General features: G+C 42.6%; 1 protein-coding gene across 1 annotated transcript; it reads right to left on the reverse strand.

Moving 5' to 3' along the window:
- Nucleotides 1–5,053: 5,053 nt before the first annotated feature.
- On the reverse strand, nt 5,054–19,606 carry LOC146548402 (calcipressin-1-like). The gene is made up of 4 exons (XM_085264820.1): nt 10,313–19,606; nt 9,477–9,650; nt 8,074–8,233; nt 5,054–5,248 (listed from the first exon to the last, which is right to left on the reverse strand). Exons 1-4 carry the CDS (start codon nt 10,643–10,645, stop codon nt 5,064–5,066), a joined length of 852 nt encoding a protein of 283 aa, XP_085120946.1. The 5' UTR covers nt 10,646–19,606; the 3' UTR covers nt 5,054–5,063.
- Between the last annotated feature and the right edge of the window lie 59 nt (nt 19,607–19,665).

Genomic DNA, 19,665 nt, shown 5'->3' on the forward strand with positions numbered 1-19,665 from the left:
CTGGGGTCTTTTGTGACCTCTTGGAGGACTCGTCACTGCGGTCTTGGGGTAATTAGTCGGCCTGCCACTCCTGAGAAGGTTCACTAGTTCATGAATTACACGACTGTAATTCATTATTATCAGGAAGTCCTACAAACTCCCTGAAAGCCTTCAGCTAATCCAAAATGCTGCAGCAAGAGTCCTGACAGGGACTAGAACGAGAGAGCAGATTTCTCCTGTTTTGGCTTCCTGTTAAATCCAGAATTCAAAATCCTGCTCCTCACATACAAGGTCTTAAATAATCAGGCCCCATCTTATCTTAATGACCTTATAGTACCATATCACCCTATTAGAGCACTTTGCTCTCACACTGCAGGCCTACTTGTTGTTCCTAGAGTATTTAAAAGTAGAATGGGAGGCAGAGCCTTCAGTTTTCAGGCCCCTCTTCTGTGGAACCAGCTTTCCAGCTAAGATTCAGGCTCAATCAGGTGACGCTGAATCCCTGAGGCTGTTGGGGATTCCCATGATGCACTGGGTGTTTCTTCTTCACTCACTATGTGTTAACAGACCTCTCTGAATTGAATCATACCTGTTATTAACCTCTGTCTCTCTTCCACAGCATGTCTTTATCCTGTCTTCCTTCTCTCACACCAGCCAATCACAGCAGATGGCCCCGCCCCTCCCTGAGCCTGGTTCTGCTGGAGGTTTCTTCCTGTTAAAAGGGAGTTTTTCCTTCCCACTGTCACCAAAGTGCTGCTCATAGGGGGTCATATGATTGTTGGGTTTTTCTCTGTATGTTTTATTGTAGGGTCGACCTTACAGTATAAAGCACCTTGAGGCGACTGTTGTTGTGATTTGGCATTTTATAAATAAAATTGAATTGAAAAGAACCAAATAGGGGCTGTGGCCCCCCCACACTCCCTAGCAGATCGTTACATGGAGAAACCTTTGGAATACAAGCGCGCTGATCCACACAGGTATGCACACGGGTGTTCACTGCTCGTAGACCCAAATTACACCTTTCTTGGCTGCTACTTCGAAGCACATCTGTCCTGCGTGCTGCACAACAACATTGAATATTTAGTATTTACTGCTGTTTACACTTAGCTAGATTAATGCGATGGTGTTGTGTTTAGTATGTTGCTTTGTTTTTTTTTTGGTCTTTTTTTGCTTGTTTTCTATTCTTCTCTCAACAGGTGATCCAGGAGATTTTTATTTTTTTTCTCCCCCCCTTTCTCACTGTCCCTCTCCCCTTCTGTTTTTCCTTTCCTTCCTCTTTCTTTCTCCCTTTCCTATCTCTCACTCATGTCTGTCCCGTCTGTAACATCTGAAAATAAAATATAATAAACAATAAAAACAAAGATCGACCAAATGGAACAATACGGCAATGCCACGATGATCCATTTGGCAAAGTAAATCCATTGGGTATCCTTGTTGGTCTTCAGACAACAATTCTGACGGCTAAAGAACCAAATGGGACAGGCGAGAAAAAAAAAAAAGAAAAAAAAAGAAAAAGAAAAAAGAACCAAATAGATGCCACTCATAAGAATGATTCCATTAGCATTTGTCACAAAAACGTTTCATCTATGGCGCTGTTCTACTGTACCTGAGCACTCACAGTGCTTTATACAACATTCCTCATTCACCCGTTCACACAAGCACTTTTAAAAAAATGCTTTTTCTATCTAACATTCACACACATTCATACTCTGATGTATGAATTGGGATTAGTATCTCGCACAAGGATATTTGAGATGCAGAATGGAGCATCCACAGATCGAAGCAATGACCTGCATTTGGTGAACTTTTGTCTGTTTTGTTTTAAATGCCTTTGTATTTTTGTGCGAAGACCTTTGTGATGTTTGTCTTGAAAGGTGCTATATAAATAAAATTTTAGTAATGTTACTGATCTACCACCTGAGCTAAAAAAGCCAAAGAGTTGATTCTGTTCATGTGGAAGTTTTCAGTGGGAGAAACGTTTCGTCACTCATCCAAGTGACGTCTTCAGTCTGAAGAAGTAAATAAGGGGAGACAGCTGGATCAAAGAAAGGCCTTTTAAAGGAATGGTTTAATAACGTCGAACGCATGCGGTGTCTGTTAGTAAAGAAAGCATTAATCAAAGCTAAAATGTCTTTGAGAAGTGTTGAACGAATGGAGTCTAGAAGGCTCATTAATGGTTTAGAGGAAGAGATCACTGAAGTTAACACAACAGAGTGAGGACACTTCTTTTTGTGATTCTAGTCTGTGGAAGGCTTTCGAACTGTGTTTATTTACACTGTCAAAACGTCCAGCCCACTGTGACCAAAATATTACAAAATTCACATACAGGAAAAACACAAACCTCATTCAAATGACTTCAACCAGGAGTCCTTAAAACAGTTCAGAAATATACTCAAACTTATGTGTGTAATACAGACATATACTCTTATATAGGACAATGACACAGATGGAATTAGATGGTGAAATATTTATTCACGGTAACTTATTACTTATTTCAAAAATAATAAAATTCTAGTAAAAAAGTAGCCAAACCACCACACTGTCCAATTGTGTCTAAATGAAAGGGAAACAAAATACCCGGACTAAAGGTGCAGTTACAGCCCGTTAAGATGCTCGACTGGCAAAGACAGACACGTTTTCATTTTTAGATTCTTTCAGTATCACAAAGTGTCACGTGGCCCTAAAGTTCCATTTACAGGTTGAAACAAACAAATGTGTTGTGATTCCATTTATACAGAGTTAAACTGGGATATATAGCATCAGTCCAGTTCTGAAATGTTCATGTAGAGGTGACAGTCCTGTGTTATGCATTAGCTACACAGATTTGAGACACAGCGTTCGAACATCTGCAGCTGAGCACTATATAGCAGAAAAAGCTAAGCTAGTCTTATAAAAACTTCAGAAAAGCAGACATATTAAAGATAGCCAGTGCTGCACCTCAGCCTCATAGTAGATACACTTATGGTATCAATGTGAAACAAGCCATCTTCGTTCAGTCAGTCAATACTTCGTTGTCCCCAACGTCTGCCAGCCCATACTGGCAGGGTGACAATGACGCCGCGTTCACGGCTGCAACATTTTGGAAATCAAACAACAATTAGTTGGAAATTGCTGTAATCCTACTGATGCAACAGCAACACAGCAGTTAGTACATCTTTGAAAGCACACAGTCAAACATGCACACAACAGGGCCCTGTACTACGAAGCAAGTCCAGTATATCCCATCCTTTATTCTCTTACTGGAATATCTGAAATCAGGATAAAACCTCCCATCGCTGGTCAACCCGGGATTTCTCTGCACTATCACATGAAAGGGATGGTGTTGCCTGGTCAAACATGGTACGTAAACAGCCAGCAGAGCAGCAGATTTTACAGTGCTACCCCTCAGCCTCCTATGGTATTAATTTCAAAAACCTATGTCGCCTCATTCTTGAGTTATCGCTTCACAAACTTGGGCCTGTCGGCAGGGTGACCACAGTCCCCATCAGTCTGATACGGCTGAGAGTTAAGAAGGAAGATAAAAATATGAGAAGTTAAACACATGCAGTAACAGAGGTGCTGTACACTGCTTTAGTATTAAAATTATATGAAGTTTAGCCGATTTGAAACCAGGAAGCAAAGCTGCCAAAACTGCTGACTGTGTAACTTATCAAACTTCTCAATATCACAACTCTATCATTAAGACATCAGAGGATCTGATGGACTATAATGTAATGAAATGTCTGTTTGAAAGAGTTTTTATTGTATCAGCTGCAGCCTGACAGTGAATAAATACAAGAGCAGAATTCATTTGATACAAACTGAGCAAGTACAACAAGGAGCTCTGTTTTGGGACCATACACTAATCCTCACAGAACTGAAACGGTTTAATTGCAGCGAACATGTAGACTTCACACACTAAAAATAATTTAGACCCTCCCAGTATCCACACACAGAGGTCTGAGGGACCGCACAGACTGGTACGTAGGTGGTGATCTGCGATCTCTATCATAACCTCTTTTTATAAGAGGTTAGTTACCATGGGTACATGAGTGATATATACCACGTCTTACTGCACCATCTAAGTAAAGAAAATCCAGGGTTAACCCTGAGATGACCTGGATAAGACCATTTTTATCTTGACCATCCTGCTTCATAGTAGAAGCCATAGGACATGAGCTGGATGTGCCACAAGTACAAAACAGGCCCCAAAATAACCGGCAGCGTGTTTGGGGCTTGAGTCACTGGTTGAACAGCAGCGCTCGCACACATTGGCAGAAAGACATTTTTCAGAACACTATTTAACCCCCACATGGCAGAAAGTGTCATCTGTTTTTTTAAAGCACGGCATGGTCAGGGACACGAACAGGTAAGTGTGCGTTCTAAAGTAACAGATAAACATTGGTTGGACTTTAAGCCAAAGAGTAAACGGCCGTCCACGCAGGATGTGATCACGGTGTATCGCTGTGTTGTTGAGTCAGCGGCCTGCAGACATTCAGGTTCTCGAGGGTTAACTCCAAACTTCATGCCACCAGCAGCCATCTTGATAGTTGTTGCCTGAAGGTCTCCGTCACTACAAATCACTTCCTATGTGGGTGCCTTTAATAACAGCTGTTTGCTATGAGACAACCAAAACACACACAGAATGCAGCAAACTTCAAACACTACTTTGAAGAGAATTCCAGGAAAACTGCTTTTTTTGGGAAACTGAGTCGCAGCAAAGACAGCAGGAGGCCAGCTTTGTTTAGGCCAAGCAGATACATCAGACAACAGTGCAGAGCAATGGACACTGTCATGACTTCATGCTAGTGAGCACACAAGCCACTAAAATGTGAAAAAGCTGAAGCGGGTTGCTTCACACCTTAATAACAGACAAATGGAGCACCAGAGCAGATATCAACAGTCGTACACAGTAAGTCAATTTAAACCCTTTCCCGCTTCGGTCTGTCGAACACGACACAAATGCAGCATGCAATTCTAGTCATTTGCTTCAGCTGGATATTGCAGCACCCACAGACGCCTTCTCACAGTTTTATCCAAATCTCTGCGAGCGTGTTCAGCTGCTGATCGACGCTGACACAGTACAGATTCCCTGTCAGCACCGCTCACTGCTCAACTCTAGGTGTGTAGTCAGGCCGTCGAGTCTGAATGATCTTTGGTCGTGGTGGGCGGGGCTTGTCATCCTGGTCGCTGTCATCGGGTGCGGAGCTGTCACCGCGTTCGTCGTCGCACACATGGACGACCACGCTGGGAGTGGTTGGTGTTGCTGTGTGAAGCTCGTACTTCCCCCCTAAGAATAAAACAAAAAAAGGTCAAATTGGAGGACGTTTCCCACAGGGCGTGCTACAATGTACCAAGTCACTGTGCAGCGATGAGGTTTCCCTCTTCAGCGATAGAGATAATGCAAAATGGAGAACAAAGCTGTCACGATCCTGACGACCTGATGATCTCAGTTTTAGATGTCAATGAGGTCTGACATCAGCTGGCAATTTCAAATGTATCAAAGAACTATTTTAATCATTCAATTTTAGGAAACATTGCTTTTATACATCTGGAGGCAGAATCTAGATGCTTTAGCCACATCAGCCGACACCAACTCCTAACCCATACTACCTTTTACTTCTTCTAACTTTGACATTGGTGGTGTGAACATAGCATCAGCATGTGGAGCTGCAACAGGTCTAAATAGTTTTAACAGTCAAATAGTCAAATTTAAAGTAATAGGGAACAGCTTTACTAAGTGACAAACGTGTTTCGGGGTGTGGCCTTCATCGGGGTCATTGAAGGCCACACGCCAAAGCGTGTTGGTCACTTAGTAAAGCCGCCCCTATCCAGTCTTTAAGTCTGACGTCATTAGCCGTTCCCGGGCCTAAACTCTGCTGCAGGTCCCAAAGTCACATGATCACTGCGGCATTACTGAGAGTTAAAAACTGTCTAAATTCTTTCATCTGTAATAAAATGATCAGCGTTGCTGCTTTACCAGGTGTAACAATTAAGTTTAACATCCAGGCATCCATGAAAACAGGATTTATTACATTTAACAGAGTTAGAAGTTAACAGGAAGTTAGCTTGCTAGCTTCCACCTAAACATGATGTAGCATGTTCTGACTGAGAGATTTCTGAAAAATTCAAACGTACAGCTCTGCTATCACTTCCAACATAAATCAAGACAAAACTAAACAGCAGTGACGTTTGTAGGGTTACTGAAGTTGGGCTAGCTGCTATATAATGATGTGCTACGTGATCGCTAGCGACACAGCTATGTTAGCATAGCATAAACACGGTGAAGCTGGAGGATGAACGCTAACTTTTTTGCTACTTGATAAAAGTTAACGTGAGGGTTCCTGATGGTTAGAGACAAATGCAATCACATAGCAGGATTCTGTAAACGGACCAAACTTCAGTCAGGAGAACAACTGAGATAATCCATCCACAATACCAGGTTAGTCACTAATATACTGCTGCATGCGCTGGGCTGTAGTTACATCGTAAGGTTTTAAAAACAGAGCTTTAACATGATTAGCGGTAATAAAAACCGAGAGGCCGACAGTGATCACTGACTGTTTGTAAGGGCTTGTAGATTACATAGAACAAGACACAAAGCATTAAAACAAGTTAAAAACACAACAGCCTTAGTGAACACAGCAGTTTGGAAGCAGGATTCGTCACGTCATCACTTAAAGACCGGATTACTTTAAGTGTTGCTGGAGTCTTCGGGTCATCAGATCTTTGTCTTCTCCATGCACCTTGGAAGAAGGTGAAGTTGTGCCAGAAACATTTGTTGGTTTCTAATCCTCACTGCTTTTAAATGTGCTGTGTGTCTATGCTAGCAGATGTGCATGAAGTGTGGGTTTCCCATCACTTCCCTGAGCTCAGTGTCACCCATGTCTCTCGAGGAGCCATTCGCCTGTACGGCTATACAAAGCTGTGTTGCCAGACTTTCACTAACACATCATCATCATCATCATCATAATAATAATAATAATAATATAACAACAATAACAACAACAACAACAATAATGGATTGTGTGACATGCACAAGACTTGTAAGCATTAATTTATAGAACCTCCCCCACATTTCATGAAAGTTTGACCTTGAAGAAGAGGTCAGAGGTCAAAAGTAACGTGATATTTAGAATCCCTATATGTATTCAATAGAAACAAGAGCAGTAAGAAACATAATAAAGTTGTATAGTGCCATTTAAAACTGACTTTTACCTTCAGATCTTTCTATTGCCCATGAAAAAGAGGTCAGTGGTCAAATGTGACATATTTTAAATCTTTTAAATCTTATCTGCAATACCTTCTATATGTTCACAATACACTGTTTGTAATAATGATAGGTTTCTAAGCCTTTTAGTCAATTATTGACCAATTATCATGAAACTGACCTTGAAGATCTCAGTGTGAATGGTTTGTATCATAATTCAGGGCTCAGCTTCCTGAGTATCTGGAATCTAGTATGCACTGTTGCTCTATTTACGTGATGTCATCTCGATCCCGGCCTAGGACATCTTTTCTCTAAGGAGATTGTTTTGTTGTACATGGTCCCTGTTAAATAAAGTGGAAATGAAAATGAAACACTGCAATGAGCACCTACCATAGCGCAGCTCCTTAAGTGCAATAGATGGTTCTTTTGTCCTTTTTAAATCTCATTTTATAGTTTTTCTCTTTATTATTTCTGTTCTTTTCAGTGCAGCAGGGACAGCACTTAATTTTGTTGTACTTGTTTCCGTGACAGTAACGACGCTCTGATCGCGGTGTTGGGTTTTCCCTCTAACCACCACACCTGTCTGCAGTTCTGCTGGCAGTCATTGCTACCTGGCTCCTGACTTTGAGTTGTAGGCGTTGATGTCAATATCAGTGTGGAGACAAGCTCACACACTTTGCACTTGTAATCAGTTGTGATGAATTTATCGAGAATTAAATGAAGGAAGACAAAAAGATTAAAAGAAGAGGAACAGCGTTTTAAATCATGTACCACTCAGCTTCGTTCCAAGCCTGTAAAGAGCCTTCAGTTTGCATTTGAGGCTGCAGGAAGTGTCGATTGTGTTTTACAAACCTGTCACACATTCACACACGGATGGAAAACACAAATCATAATGTGTTGTATACCTGGCCCCAGTTTAGAGATGGCACAAAGCAGGTCATAGTTGATGACCGGTGTGGCGTCCTGAGACTGTTCCCAGCCGACTGGAGGGGAAGCAGGAGGCGAGATCAGGAACTGCTTCTCTGGCTTGGGAGGCTCCAGCCGAGGACTCCCTATGTGCACAGACTACACAGTGCAAAGGCAGGGCAGCACTTTATAATAACCAGCAATATATCACAGGTTTACTGAGACTGTAGCATCATATAGAAAGAAATGGATTGATGATTATGTTTCTGTCACCTACCTACCCAGCTAACTAATGCACTGATATTTATACAGTGCTTCTATAGTCGTACCACTGAAGCCACACAGTCACATTAAACTGTAGATTCAGTGATTTATTGGATATTTTTTCCTGTGTATTTCACCAACTTTAACTACAGTGAGAAAATTATTTATTCAATCCTCCTCTGACTTTGTAAGTTTGCTTAAAAACAAATGAACAGTTTCTCATTTTTAGGGTAGTTTCATTCTAGTAGAAGAAGAAAAAACGTTGCAAAGGTTCTACGTTGATTTGCATGTAACTGTCATCGTCCCACTGCTCCAGTGAGAGTACCACCCAAAGTCCCCACAGCAAACATGGAGGTGGAAATCCTATGCTTCTGGGATCCGCCCTACTGTGAAGTGGAACGTCTAATCACTGCCCACTGCGTCATTCACCACAGGGCATTGTGCACCGGTCGCAGCAGATGGCCCCGCCCCTCCCTGAGCCTGGTTCTGCTGGAGGTTTCTTCCTGTTAAAAGGGAGTTTTTCCTTCCCACTGTCGCCAAAGTGCTGCTCATAGGGGGTCATATGATTGTTGGGTTTTTCTCTGCATGTGTTATTGTAGGGTCGACCTTACAGTATAAAGCACCTTGAGGCGACTGTTGTTGTGATTTGGCGCTGTGTACATAAAACTGAACTGAAATGTTTATTATTTTGTAGCATTAGAAAGGATGAATTAATCAGCTAGCTGACATAAAGCAAGCTAACAACATTGTTTAGGTAGACAGAATGTAACACTTATAAACTACACTAAGTTATTCTATTCTTATATACATATACAGAGCAGCAGCTCCATTCATATTAAACTGAAGCTAACATGTCAAATTTAGTCTGGAGGATACTGACCGGTGTCACAATAAGTGAAAGTATGCACATCTCTATAAGAGAAGAACGAACACTGCTATAACACACAAGCTAATGTTCTTCCACAATGTACAAGCTGTTTTTTAGTTATTATTTCAATTTTCATTTATTATTCCAAACTCTGGGACAACCATAGATGACATTCAGAAAGTGAATCAAGAGCTCCGCCTGGTTTAGCGCGTTGAAGGTCTGAACAAGTTACATTCATGTGTCTGATAGATCTCAGCCTACAGATATTACCTGAGCGAAGTAAAGTCTCATTTCTTTGCCGTTGAAGTCCGTCTTATGTAGTCGGAGTCTCGCCTCCGCTGCAGCCAGAGCATCTCTGAAACTGATCCTGATCCGCCGAAACGACTTGAAGTACTGGAACTGCACCTCCGAGTCGAATGAACGGAACAAGGCCTCAAAGCCAGCCTGGAAACACAGAGGAAGCAGACAGCAGGAGGAGACTGAAGTAATGACTGAGATCTCTGAACCATCTTACAGACTTCAACTCCGTTCAGCCCATTTAGCACTTTCTTCACTTTCTTCACTAAAAATATTGAGCAAGAGCCAGTTTGAAGATTCTATGAATAAAGGCACAGACATCTGATCATGCAGACACACTGAAATGATCGATATTACCTAAACGCCTACAGATTAGCACACATTAGTGCAGATGTAGGATTCATCTTTTTCTTAACACTGTTTTATTATCGAGTTGCACCAACAGCTTAAGGAAACTATGTTAAAAAGCACGGCCATGCTGCAAAATCCTCATTACTGTGTTTTACAGTCAGTCTTGGCTGTCATTACACCATCTAACAGTCGAGTTGCTGCATTACTACTGAAAGACCGTTTTTAGAGGGTAGTTGAGCTGGATGCTTGGGTTGATTCAGCTGTAAAATCACGTTTAAGCAGACCTCTCAATAGCTACATTACATGATGAACTGCACATAAAACCTATATACAGTCAACACAAAATGCAGTTGGAAGCTGCTGGTCGAGCCTGGAAGCCAGTAAAGATGTCTCAGGATGCACACAGGGTCAGCTGCAGTCAAATTCCAGGAAATCCTTTAGTGACACCGTACTGTTACCTGCACCTCAGAGTGGTGGAATAATTCCCGGCTGGTCACCGAGGCCACCAGGCAGAACCGGTTACATTTAGTGGTCTTAATGTGCATGACAGGCGACCCGCCGATCCGCAACCTTTTCCACCTGATAACTGAGTTCAGGGTGCGATGCAATGCTGTAACAGTCAATGAAGTTGAGGAAGAGGAGGGACGAGGTTGGAGGACTGTTGCTTTCCCCAGGGTGACGGACGAGCAGAGACAACGGGATGTTCCAAACAGGACCGTGGTCGGGTTCTTCCCCAGCACTGGCTTCACATGCGCAGCAGCAGTTTTTCTCCTTCGGTGCCCACAGTACATCAAGTCCACAACGTTAGAGAGGCAGTGCGGCACATTCCAAGATTATGAAACGAGAATCTAAAGTTAGAAATTGAAAACAACATCTAACATTTGCTAATCTGCGTTTTCTTCTGCTACAGCTTGTTCCTGTCTCGCTCAGCAGCAGACTGAAAACTCAAGGAATTTTCCAGAGATTTGGGTGTGGAGAGCTGAAAATGTCACTCACACTTTAATCTCTCTCTCTCTCCCAGATCCAAAGCCACTTAAATGAGGCCCTGCCAGCCTATGACGCATTAGCCACAGTCCCCTCCTCTCTTTTTCCTGGTCTCATTCACTGCAGGCCAATCATCGGTGGAAGGAGGAGGGAAATCTATTTTCTTCTCTCTTCCTATTCCTCCACTGACAGATACAACACTGACTAATCATACAGAATGAAGGGCAGTGACTGCGTCTGTGCGAGAGAGTGGGAGACAGAGCTGACATCACTGCCTCCTGATGCTGTTTCTTAGTGGAAACTATGACAGGGAGCCTCACTTTGGATTCCACACGCAGAACAAAAACATACATTCATATCTTTTCTTTGTATATATGACTGAAAGACAGAGAAATGACACAGGTAGCTGGGAGACTGACGCCCAAAGTAAAAAATAAAAGGGGTGAAGGAAGAGTAGAAAGACAGGACGAGTGAGAAGCATGAAGGGATCCAGAGGCAGGTTGATAACATGCTTCTGTGAGGCATTAATAGCAGAGAGCTTAAAGCTTCACACAATGACAGACAACACTGTGACTGCTCATACAGTCAACATCATCATCTTTATTGATAAAGCACTTTAAAACAACCAAAGTGCCGTACACTGGAACTGAATAATACAGTTACATAAGATATCAATTAAAGCCAAATAAAAGAAAAAGTATAATCTTTAATTAGTTAGATATTAACTAATTTAATTACAAGAAGAACTACGTCTCTCTGAGGCCGAAAGCCAAAGACTAAACATGACGGCTGACATATACAACATACATGACTTTTCATTTCATTGAGGGGGAAAAAAGTCACAATATTTACAAAGATCACCAAGAAGCACTTAGAGTGCAGATGTCTGCTAAATCAAATGACTGACCTTGAAGGAGAGGTCAGAGGTCGATGTTTTGAACAATGACCTTGGAGACTTTGGTAGATCTGAGCCAAATTTGAATGGATTGTTAAGACTCTGAAAAATCAAGTTTACAGACACCATGAAGCTACCAGCAGATTACTCCAACCTGGATGTTCCAAGCTGAGTAAGCACACGTTTCATTTACGCTGTACAAAGCTAGTAACACACTGATAATATTCACGGGGAACTCAGTGGGACTGTAAAAACAACACTGGACGCCAACTGAATGTTCTTGCTGCTGTTAGACCTCAATCCCCTGATCATCACCGACATCTGTCACACATCTGTCACACTTGGGGTGGCTGCAGCTAGGTAGAGCAGGTCATCTACTGATCGGGCGGTTGGTGGTTCAATCCCTGGCTCCTCCAGTCTGCATGCCAAATATCCTTGAGCAAGACACTAACCCCAAGTTGTTCTCCGGTGCATCAGAGTATGAAAGTGTGTCAAGCTTAATTAGGTTACTTGGGTAAGTCTAAATTGCCCATAGGTGTGAACCTGAGTGTGAATGGTTGTCTGTTAGCCCTGCGACAGCCTGGAGACCTGTCCAGGGTGGACCCTGCCTCCTGCCCTATGGTAGCTGGGAAAGGCTCTAGCTGCCCTGCGACCCCGACAGAATGGATGGATGTTGTATAAAGCACTTTGAGAGTAGAAAAGCACTATAAGAATCAGTCCATTTACCATTTAACAGTGGACATGGCTACAAATTTTGCAGTGGAGCAACCATCAGCCAACTACTGTACATGGGTGACAAGCTATAAGCCAGGACACAGACTCACTGATCCACATCACCAGGATGTACAGTGAAGGCATCAGGATGTTATTCAGACTGGATAAGTACAGTCGAATGGCTGCAAAGACAGGCAAGCTCATCCGCACTGAAGGGGTGGAGGAACAACAGCAGATGTAGTACAAAAGCTACACGTACCTGGATATCCCACAGGCCAGTGGGAACATGATGACTATGCACAAAGGTCAGCCACAGTCAGGTACAGCCAGAAGGAAAAGCAGGTGCTGACAAGCCAGCTGAATGGTACGAATAAGCTCCAAGCTGTAAATGCATATGTCCAGTGTAGACGGTCAGAAAACGACTACAAGAAGACAGGACCAACTTCACCCCCGATCAGACCTGCACACTGTTAGACCTCTGCCTCACCACCACATACTTCAAATACAACGAAGGCTTTTACAGACAAAAACATGGCTGTGCCATGGACTCCCCCGTGTCACCTATTGTAGCCAACCTTTACATGGAGGAAGTGGAAAGGAAGGCTCTTGGCTCTTTCAAAGTAAGAGTACCCAGCCACTGGTACAGATATGTGGATGACACCTGGGTCAAAATCAAGACACAAGAAGTGGAATCCTTCACCGCGCACATTAACGCTGTGGATAAAAACATCAAGTTCACCAGGGAAGACACAAAGGACGACTGTTTGCCTTTCCTGGACTGCGCCGTGCACATTGAAGAGAACGGCAACCTCAACATCGAAGTTTACCGGAAGCCCACACACGGACCAGTACCTCCTCTTTGACTCCCATCACCCTCTGGAACACAAACTTGGAGTAATCAGGACCCTACACCACCGGGCAGAACATGTTCCCTCTAAGCCTGAAGGAAAAAAGAAGGAACACACACATGTAAAGGAAGCACTCAAAACGTGTGGTTATCTTAGGGCTGTGCGATATGACCAACATCTCATATCCTGATATCAGACATCTATCGTCCGATAACGATATAAATCACAGAAATGTAACATTTTTGTAAATTCTGTGAATCTCGAGCAGCTCGACTTGCGTGAAGTGTTTCCAGCTGCGCGTCGTGTAGCTGGAGTCGAGTGTTTTAACTGATGCATGAAACGATACATTTTTAGACATAAGTTGTAACGGCGCCGTCTTCTTTGTGAGTATTTATTACACGGCGTGCTGCGGGGAAAAGCCTGTTCTAACGTTTGAGTCTAAGCTTTATTTTTTAGCACCTGGCGGCTCTTTTTTACTTCTCATCTGTAAATAATCTGCTCTGTCACGTGATTCAGTTTATTTTGAAAAGTCTCAACAGGATCTTGAGCTTTATTGTGAAAGATTTATGTGGAACATAAACAAGCGGACACGCGATGGTTTTACCGTCGTTGTTGCTAACGACGACGCATAAAAACAGGTGCTTGTCCGTCTGTAGTGTGGTTATATTAAATATAAGAGAAAGAGATAACTTTAAGAAATTAATATAGCCGCTACAGTGACCATCAGAACCATGAACAAATATTGCCGTAAACAGTTTATTTTGCGACACCACGAAACAAACGATAGCGTAAAATGAAACGCTTTTATATCGTCATCCGATATATACGGTTATATCGAACAGCCCTAGGTTATCCTAACTGGGCGTTCTTAAAGTCAGCAAAGAGGCAGAGAAAAGAAGATCAGACACCAGCGAGGGAGGATAAGAAGGACAGATGCAACAACATTGTCATCCCCTATGTAGCCGGTGTATCAGAAAAACTCAGGAGGGTTTTCTCCAAGCACGACATCCCGGTGTACTTCAGACCCAGCAACATGCTCAGACAGAAACTGGTTCATCACAAAGACAAAACGCCAAAACACAGACTTAACAATGTGGTGTATGCTGTACAGTGCAGCGAGGAATGCCCAGACCTCTACATTGGAGAGACCAAACAGCCACTTCACAAGCGCATGGCACAACACAGAAGAGCCACCTCCACAGGACAAGACTCAGCAGTCCATCTGCATCTAAAGGTCAAAGGTCACTCTTTGAGGATGCCAATGTTCACATTTTGGACAGAGAGGACAGATGGTTTGAAAGAGGAGTGAAAGAAGCATCTATGTCCACTGTGAGCGACCATCTTTGAACAGAGGCGGGGTTTACGACACCAACTGTCTGCCATCTATAATCCAGTTTTGAGATCCTTCCCAGACGCCTTAACGCCCACTCACATCCTGGGCCATCTGACCTCAGGAATTCGCATGATAGGGTGGGGCCAGGTTTCACAATGAGCTCACCCGAAACTCTGGCTGATTGGGACCCACACCCAGTTTCACACCTTGGCTCAGGCGATTAGAGGATCATCAGGGGGTCCTTTGTCCCTCTGTGGGGGGAAACTCCCACTAGCTTTATATCTGGGACTCTCCACCATTTGACCTTAGAACTGAAGAAACTTCTCGGATGAGAGGTGAAACGTCTTCAAGCAACTTAAAGAAGTCCAGACGCTTTTCTTTGCAAGCTGCTTTGACTACGAGGACCTGGATGACTGAGAACCTTCACAGACACATGTCCTGTAACAATAAGCAGGCACAGAAAGAAACAGGGAAAACCCTCCACCCAAAGTCCATGACCACGACACTCTATGTCCCTATAAAAGAGGGAGGACAAGGATTAGCGAGTGTCAGAGCCACAATCCAGGACCTCAGCCCCAAACTATGCAAACCTGCCCCGGAGACTATCCAACACATCGCAGCAGGATGTAAGATGCAAGCTGTGACAGTGTTCACTGAGAGGCACGACCAAGTAGCTTAACTGATGTACAGGATCATCTGTGTGGCACGTGGACAACACAGTCCCAAGTCCTGGTGGGAGCCATCATCAAACGCTGTTGAGAACAATGAGGCTAAGGTCCTGTGGGACTCCAGATAAGCAGCTGTTGGACAACCAACCAGACACAGTGGTGGGCAGAAAACCATAGCTGTGATAGATCCTGTCCTAGCTTAGAACATCAGGAAGAACGAGCACGGGGAAATCGAGAGGTACCAGGGCTGAGGGAACAACTGAAGCAGATGTAGAAAGGTCTCTGAGGAGCTCTGATAATGGCTCTGCGTCAGTGCTCCCCATCCAACCGGTAGGAGCTTCAGAGGTGCTAGAAAGCAGAATGGGAGACACTGTCCAAAAACAGGTGCCAAGCTTTCAGCATCATACTCAGAAAGACCAAAGGCTTCAGCAACGTATTGTGCAAAGGCTGTGAATTCTTATATACATGCTAGAGCAGGGCGATATGACCAAAAATATTTATCACGATATACATTTGAAAATTTACAATAACGATATAACTGACGATATAAGTGACACTACACAAAATACTTTACAACTCCACAACTTTATTAGTGCAAAAAACCCATCAATGTATTTTCACTTTGTCAAGAGATTTTTGTTTTTATATAATTTGATCAGCTTCATGAAATGTGTTTTTCTGTTTTTTAAGCAATCTACATGTCTATGATTTTTCACCTTATAACTTTGTGATGAACTTATTCAGCTACTAAATCACTTCCTGTTTTTAGAGAACAGATGTAGAAAAGGGAAATAACCCGTTGCTTTGGGTCTGTGCAAACAAGCAGCTGTTTTTTTATCTGCATTAAAGTTATATAAAAATATATCAGTGCAAATTCTTTGCTGACAGTTTAACCAAAAGGCATTTCCAGTGGAAACTGGCCGACATATCCTCAGCATAACCATGTATAATATCCACACTGTGTGTGTGTGAGAGACAGAAATGTGCAAACACAGTGCTGTAATATTAGTGAGCCTCCTGACAGTCTGCTGATGCTCAGTGTCCATCGAGTGTTGTGTATTGATGTTAAGCAACACTACAGAAACTACAGACATACTTGCACTAATCACCTGCAGGTCTCAGCCTCACCCTGCTGCAGCCACTGTGTGTGCAAGCCCAGCCCTGCATTTTTTCCATCCCACTGTTTTTGTTTCATCTACACATTTGTTTCCATTGCCTCACCAGGCAGACACAAAACAAGCACACATTTTTATGGCACCGTGCTCTCCTTTCTAGCACAGAAATAAAACTTGCACAGCTCAGCAAACATTAGTATTTAAGTTCATACTGGGGTACAGTGATCATGTGGAGACAGGCCTCTACTGCCCTCCTGAGGCCAGTAGGTGCATAGCAAAACTATAACAGAAAATTTGGAAAATCATCATTTTGCTGATAATACTGACAAACCTTCAGGTCTTAGAGAAAAATGAAGTTAGTGTCCAGCTAACTAGGTTAGTAGAACCAAGAAAGTTTAGAAAACTCTAGCAGAACCTGACTGTGTCCACTAGTTAAAAACATTTGTTTGTTAAAAAGAGTTTTCAGTGTTTTGCACACCTTTGCAGGGCTGTGCAATATGACCAAAATCTCCTCAATCAAAATTTATTTATATAGCACATATTAAAACAACAGTGTTGATCATAGTGCTTCACAGTCAATAAAAACATGAGACAGTTAAAACAAACAATAAAAGAGGACAACAAACAATAGGTAACAACGCAACAAGCTAAAAACAGCCAACTAGACAGAATCAAAAGCCAAAGTAAAAAAATAAGTTTTAAGACGTAATTTAAAAGACTGGATAGACTCGGCAGTGCGAATACGAACGGGGAGGTTATTCCAGAGTCTGGGTGCCACGATCTTATCCTGATATAAGACATTTATCGTCCCGACAACGATATATATCACAAAAATTTAACATTTTCAGCTAATTCTGTGAATCTCGGGCAGCTCGACTTGCGTGAAGTGTTTTCAGCTGGGTGTTGTGTACCTGGAGTCCAGTATTAGATAAGTTGAAACAGGCGCATTTTTCTTTGTGAATATTTATTACACAGCATGCTGCGGGGAAAAGCCTGCTCTAAGGTTTATTTTTTAGCACCTGGCGGCTCCTTTTGGCCTCTCATTCATAAACACTCTGCATACTATTTCACATGATTCAGTTTATTTTGAAAAATCTCAACAGGCTCTTCAGCTTTATTGTGAAAGGTTTATGTGGAAATTAAACAAGCGGACGGCGGAGCCAGACGATCGTTGTTGCTAGCGATAACGCATAAAAACAGTCGCTTGTCTGTCCGTAGTGTGGTTATATTAAATATAAGAGAATGAGAGAACTTTAAGCAGTTGTACAGTGACCATCAAAACCATGAAAAATATTGCCGTAAACACTTTCATTTGCGACACCACAAATGGTAAAAATGGTAAATGGCCTGTACTTGTATAGCGCTTTTTCTAGTCCCTAAGGACCCCAAAGCGCTTTACACAATCATCCACACATTCACACACTGGTGATGGCAGCTACATTGTAGCCACAGCCACCCTGGGGCGCACTGACAGAGGCGAGGCTGAAGTGTGAAGTGAAGTGTCTTGCCCAAGGACACAACGACCGAGACTGTCGGAGCCGGGGCTCAAACCGGCAACCTTCCGATTACAAGACAAACTCCCAACTCTTGAGCCACGATCGCCCCACAAAACAAACGATAGATAGCGTAATATGAAACGATAGACGTTTTCATATCGTGAGCTGATATATATCGTTATACCGAACAGCCCTACACCTTTGGCTAAAATATATAAGAGGCTCTATTAAAAAACTGCTTCCTTGGTAAAACCTTCACAAACTCTGTTTGAGCCAATCTGCATTTTTCTGACGTGCATTTTAAAGATATTCAACTTGTTTCCAGTTTTTAAGCTTTTAAAACTCAATCACAGTATGTTATTTCTTCCTGCTGCTTCCTGCATCATTTATTTGTAGGCCAGAACTGCATGCAACTATGCTTTTTGCCATTTTACAAATTTAATAGTGCACTCTTAAAATACTTCCATGAAATACACATTGAACATGACCAACATCAGTATCACTATTAACAGCTGTGACTTATAGGTGAAAGGTTCCATTCATAGCAGCAATTTGGACATGCAAATATGTTTTTAGAAGGTAGAACAATGCAATGAACTTAGAATCTTTGTTTTAGGACTTCTTCAAATCCCAGTTCCAGTGTCAAGTCTTCATGGATCGGATTGTTTGTCCAGCACATCCCACTGATGTTGGACTGAGATCTGGAGAATTTGGAGGAACACTTAACACCTCAAACTCCTTGTTATGCTACTCAAACCATCACTGAACCTTGTTTGGCCCTTTATGGCAGGGAGCATTAACCCACTGAAAGACACTGCAGTCATCAGAGCACACAGTTTCCATGAAATGGTGCACATTTGTCTGCAACCATGCTTAGGTAGGTGTTACGTGTCCAAGTAGCATCAACATGGATGACAGGAACCAAGGTTTCCTAGCAGAACATTGCCCAAATTGTGATTGAATATGAACCTGAGTGCGATTCCATTCTTAATCCATAGTGTTTAATATGAGGTTGGCCCACGCGGTGCAGGTATAACATCTTCAAGTCTAGAACCCGTGGATATCACCAAACGCTGTTCTTCCTCCTTTAAAACGCTCTGCTAGGTCCTTACTGCTGTCAGCGACTCTTCGTTTTTTGGGTGTTTCTGCATTCATTTTTGTATCTAATAGCTGAAACGTGTACTCCATTGGGTTGAGCTTCTTGTCTTTGAAGAATACCCTAATTCTTTAGGTGGGGTGGTAGCGCAGATCACCTACTGATCGGAAAGTTGATGGTTTGACCACTGTGTGCTCAAGTCTGCATGCCAAATATCCTTGGGCAAGATACTAACCCTGAATAGCTACGTGATGCAGTGTGGACGCACATGAATGTTAGATAGGAAGCACTTACGGACAAAGCATAGAAAGACATGATTGAGGCAAGTTGTGTAAAGCGCTGTATAAGAACCAGTGCAGAGAAACTTTAGGGCTGCTTTTGCAGTATCTTTTGATCTTCGACATATTTTGTCACATTTCTCTTGTTCCTGGTGAACTCCACAATGGGATTAGGGTGTCGCTCCCCTCCCTGTTCAGCCTGACGCAGTATATACTACAGTAGAAACAAAACTACAAAAGCAGCCTAGGTAGTGTTTGCCCTAGAAACATATTCAAATCCATTTAATGCTTCGTCTCCCCAAAATATGAAATGTACATGCATGCAGTAAGCTGCAGTAACACCAGAGATATGTTTTATTTCAAGGCAAAAGTGTTTAAACAGAC

The sequence above is a fragment of the Mchenga conophoros genome, linkage group LG23, assembly GCF_057382185.1.
Source record: "Mchenga conophoros isolate Kocher_MC1m ecotype Shallow Benthic linkage group LG23, M_conophoros_male_GT1.1, whole genome shotgun sequence".
Lineage (NCBI taxonomy): Eukaryota > Metazoa > Chordata > Actinopteri > Cichliformes > Cichlidae > Mchenga > Mchenga conophoros.